Source organism: Montipora capricornis, chromosome 6 (genome assembly GCF_036669925.1).
Source record: "Montipora capricornis isolate CH-2021 chromosome 6, ASM3666992v2, whole genome shotgun sequence".
In the NCBI taxonomy this organism is placed as follows: domain Eukaryota; kingdom Metazoa; phylum Cnidaria; class Anthozoa; order Scleractinia; family Acroporidae; genus Montipora; species Montipora capricornis.
This window is the reverse complement of record NC_090888.1, coordinates 53,412,684-53,417,683: the sequence shown is the minus strand read 5'-3', so window position 1 is coordinate 53,417,683 and position 5,000 is coordinate 53,412,684. Positions and strand designations below refer to the sequence as shown.

General features: G+C 40.6%; 2 protein-coding genes across 2 annotated transcripts in view; both read right to left on the bottom strand.

The window, feature by feature from the left end:
* The window catches only part of LOC138052481 (DNA mismatch repair protein Msh2-like), a 229,291-nt gene that overhangs the window by 124,035 nt on the left and 100,256 nt on the right, over positions 1–5,000 (bottom strand). The window lies entirely within an intron of this gene.
* The window catches only part of LOC138054144 (putative leucine-rich repeat-containing protein DDB_G0290503), a 9,284-nt gene that overhangs the window by 159 nt on the left and 4,125 nt on the right, over positions 1–5,000 (bottom strand). Inside the window, exon 5 of the mRNA XM_068900641.1 lies at positions 1–5,000. This exon is cut by the window's left edge and continues 25 nt beyond it; it is cut by the window's right edge and continues 955 nt beyond it. Within this exon, the coding sequence (XP_068756742.1) occupies positions 1–5,000 (5,000 nt within the window).

The window sequence follows — 5,000 nt, the reverse complement described above, 5'->3', positions numbered from 1 at the left end:
TCCATTTTAGATTCTGTACTTTCTTCTGTTTTTTCTAGAAAGCTTGGCTTCAGTTCCTTTGTCTCATTTCGCTTTTGGCACAGCAAAGTTCCCAATACGTTTAGTTTTTCTTCTAATGAGTTGCTTTCCTTTCTCAAACTGGATTCTTTTTCAGACACATTTCTTTTGTCAAGTTTAAACGTTTGCTCTAGTTGATGAAACAAGGCATTATCATTGTCAACTGATTCTTCTTTTCTCAACTGAAGATTAATCTCCTCATTCTTTCCAGGTCGTAACACATTATTCTCTGCGATATCCTTCCCAAGTTTTATCATAGCGTTTTCGAAATAAGTTACAGTTCCTTCTTTATAATCACATAATTTGTGGTCATCCTCTTTCTTTGACTGTTCCGTATATTTGTCCGACTTTCCTAAATCTTCCATATGTGCAATAACACCTGGATAGTTCTCGTGGGACCTGCGTCTTCCCGGACTCTTGTTGTCCAGTGCTTCTTGAAGACCCCTTATTTCGGCCATTTTCGTCTTTAAATGGTCCATTAAGGATCTTTTTTCTTTGTCTGTTTGGGCTAGTTCTTGCTCTGTAACATCAAGTGCATTCTCTTTGGTTAGCAGAAGCAACGTCACCTCCTCTAACTTACTACTCTGTTCCCTTAGCTTGGAATCTCTTGAGGCGACTGATCCTTTGAGTTTCTTGACCTCGCCTTCTTGTTGAGTGAGTAGTCTTTTCAACTCTGTCAATTCCTTTCCAAAACAATCTGCAACCTCGTCCGCTATCTTGTTTGTTCTCTGATTAGAAAGTTCCAGTTTTTTTCTTTGACTCTCAAAGGCACGCATAAGTTTTTGTAATGCATCTTCCTTTTCCTCCTCCGAAGAAGTAGCAAAAGCAAGATCCTGCTTGAGCTGGATTATGGACGCCTCCAGCTGCTGAATTGTTTGGTCTTTTTCTTTAAGGGAGGCTTCGAATTCATATTTCAAGGTTTCCAGTTCGATACTCTCTTTTCCCTTGCTTTCAACCACTTCATTGTCTGTCATAGTTTCCTGCGACGTCTTCTCTACATCTTTTCCAAGTAGCTTACTCTCTAGAACTTTTCCCACTCTATCCACGTTTTCCACTACTGCAGTAACCAGCTTATTTGTCATGAGTATTTCGTGGTCTTGGGTTTTTACCATCTTAATGAGCATCTCAGCATATCTCTCTACATAGTTTAAGGCCATGTCCTTGTCTATCAATACTCTCTTGGTGTCCTCCAGCTCACACTGCATTTCTTCAAGACTCTTTGTGAAGTTCACGAGTAATTGGTCTCCCTCACAAAGGGAGGCCCTTACATTTGTTAGTTCTTCTTCTTTCTGGGCCAAAGCTTCTTTTGCACTTTCTAAGTATTTCGTTATGTTTACAACACTCTCGTTGGCACTTTGTGCTTTCCCTTCACTATCGACAAGTAGTTCTCGAAGATTGGTGATTTCACAGGCTTTCTCCTCAGCATTTTGTTTTGCCTTGACTTCTGCATTGTCACAAGCGCTCTGTAAGCTCATGTTACTTTCCCTTTCGTTACGCAGCTGTAATTTCAATTCTTCAATTATCTTGTCCTTTTCTCCAAGTTGAGCCTCATTAATATCCAACATGCCCTTGAGTTCCTGGTACGCATTCTCCAACTGTTGAGTTTTTTCTAGCCGTCTATCAAGATTACTTCCATTCACTTCGCGATTGGCTTGGTTTTTCTGGACAGTGTGTAAGGTCTGTTCTAGGAGAACCTTCATTTCTTGGATGTAGTTTACAAACTGTTCGTTTCCTACTTTTTTCTCTATGAACTCTTTAATTTGCTCCACGTCATTTTGTACTTGACGCTTTAGTTCTTTATGCATTTCCTTCGTTTCATGTGTTCCCCGCTGAAAGGACTTTGTCAGGGCTGTTATGTTTCCCTCATTACGAATAAGCCGGTTTCTTAATTTCTTATAGTCCTTTTTGGCCTTGCCTCCATTTTTGAGAGCCTGGTCACTTTTTTCCTGGAAGCGGCGTAGCTCTTCCTGTACATTTGAGATTAGTTTTTCCAAATGCACAGTGGTACCCTCCGACTTTTCTCCCCATTCCAGTTTCTCAAAAAGTAAGGTGTTTTCCTTCTCTAACTTTTCAATCCTGGCCTTGTATTCATCTTTGAGAATAAGAAGTTGTTCATTACTGCTGACGGAAGAAGCTCCAAACGTCGCAAACTCAAGCTCTTTTTTAAGGCGGGCTTCATTCCGGCTGCTCAAACTTAATGAACCATTCAAATGTTCAATTACTTCCCGAAGGTATGCATAGTCCTTCGAGGCTCGCTGAGTGGCTTGCTCTTCTTTGAGCTTTTCTACCTGAAGCTTCATTCTATCCATCTCTTTAACCAGGTTCAACTTGGCTGCTTCGGTTTCTTCGAGAGATGCAACAGTGAAATCAAGTTCCTTCTCTATACTTTGCTTGTCATTCCATACCTGATTCAAGGTAGCGTCCATTTCTTCCCAATTAAACTCTTGGCACATCATGTTTTTTCTGAGATTTGACAATTCTCTCTCTCTGTATTCGTCTTCGTTGTTCTTCTTCTTTAATTCCTTTTCGACGTCACGCTTTTCATCTAGCACGGTCTTAATTTCGTTCTCCAAGAACTGAACTTGCTCTAGAAGCTCCCTTTTCTCAGCGTCACAGGACTCAGTTTTGCACTCCACATTGCTGCTCTCTTTTCCTCTCTCCTGTAGCTTCAATTTTAGCTCATCGTTTTGCGTTTTAAGGGACTTGATTTCAGCGTTGTTTTTGCCCAGCATTTTTCCATATTCGTCCTTAATTCCCGCCAGCTCTGTATCAAGACCTCTTTTGTGTTCTACAGAATCGCTTTGCATTGCAAGTATGGTATCTTTCAAGTCATCATCCATCGCCACAACAGACGACATAACCGATCGTAGTCCTTGAAGTAAACTCAGTTTTGAGTTGTCGACGACAGTTCTCTCCAACGACGTTTCAATTGTTACGCCCCCTTTAACGCAGAGGTCCTTGCGTATACCATCAATTTTACTATGAATGTCTTTCAGTATTTTACGTTCAGCTGCGATTTCCATTATTTCTTCTCGGCTAGAGCTTGTACTTTCATTTTTATTTTCCTTCAAGCAATTGCGTAAAGCTTCGTTTTCTTCAACGTACTTTTCAAGACGCCTCTTTACATCCAACTCAACGGCTTTCTTCTCGAATATTATTGTTTCCAAGTCATCTACTTTTTGCAGAAGCCCTTCGTTCTCAAAGTTTAGCTCCTCAACGACACCTTCCATGTTTTTTGATTGCATTTTGCTTTCCTCTAGGTGCAGTACAAGTTGTTCGTTTTGTTTTTTCAAAGTTTTTACCTCTGCAGAAAAGTCTTTATCCAAAGCCAAATCTTGTGCACTTCTTTTGATCAATTTAAACTCCAAATCTCTCTCTTTTAAAAGCCCACTGCTTATTTCATCTTCTGTGCGTTGACTCTTTTCGAGAAGCACTTTTTCATCCACCTTTGGGTCTCCTTTCTCAGAAAGCTCAATTTTCAAGCAATCTATCCTCTCCAAAAGTTTTTCGTTGTCGAAGTTAAGCTGTTCTACGACACTTTCTATGTTTCTAAGCTGCAGTTCGCTCTTCTCAAGGTGCGTCTGAAGCTGTTCATTATGTTTTCTCAAGTTGTTCACCTCTGTAACAAGTGTGTGATATTCAGGCATTCCATCCAAATTCACCTCTTGATCCGCACGTTGCGCACTCAACTCCAACTCCAGATCCTGTTTCTCCGACAACGCATTTTGTAGCTCATTCTCAATGTTCTCAACTTGACTCAGGAGATTTTCATTTTCAAGATTAACTGACTTGATCATGCACTCAATGGTATACATCGCTTGACTCTTTTCTTCCAGCTCGAGTTTAAGCTCTCCATTGTGCTCTTTTAAAGTGTGTATTTCCGCATAAAGAGTTTCTATTTCATCGAGGTATTCAAAGCCTATTTCTCTTTCATCCTTTTCCAAGACATTTTCCGGATACATTGTTGATCTCGGAAAACCTCCCACAGTTACTTCGTCATGTTCCACCACTTTCGTAATATAATTCGAACTTCTGTTTCCTGAAACCAGGGCGTTATGAACGTCTTGTCCTTCATCATCACTTGATGAAAACACTGCACTGAAAGATCCTTCATCCCTCTGCAAGACATCATCGAGAGATATAACAGTCTTGCCCTCTTCTTCAGGAAGGAACGTTTCATCGTGAACGAACACCTTTAAAAAAGCCTGATCATTTGTTTTTTCAAGATGATTTTTCAATGTTACATCCAAAAGAACATCAGTGTCTTGACTCGATTTCTCTGGTACAACTGTTTCGATGGTCTTCAAAGATATGCTGATGGATTCACATTCAAGGGCTATATTTGCATCTTTACTATCACTGGTAAAACTCGGTTGACAAATCGAGACGTTGCTGGCAACAATTTCAGTGCCATCGTTGACAGCATCATTTCCTAGGGAAAAATCACAGGGTTCATAGACATCATCTCCGTCAAGATCACCAGAGATAATTTCCTCAGGAATGTCCTCCTCCACACTTTCTAGCGAATCATCTACTACATCTCTGAAGGGCTCCCCATGAGCGTCCCCTGATGTTCTTTGATTCTCGTTCGAGGAATTACCATCGCTAGCAACCAATTCTAATGGCAATTTCGCCTCTTGATTATCGTGGAACGACGTTTTATGTCCCTTCATGTCTTGCGTACAGATACTGATAGTACTAGAAATAGCTTCCTGATTAACTTCCGCTGTATCGGCTTTTAAACTGCTTTTTGATCGAATGTCTTCTTCTGCATCATTAAGCAAATGTTCCAGGTCATCCACAAACTCCTCGGAACAAGGATCCATAAGTATGTTTTTAGGTATCAATTGATTTTGAAAGGCGGACACGTCTTTCCAACATCCATCGTCAGAAATGCCTTCTGTTCCTCTCTTAGCTATGTCGGGTTTCATGTCGTCAGAATC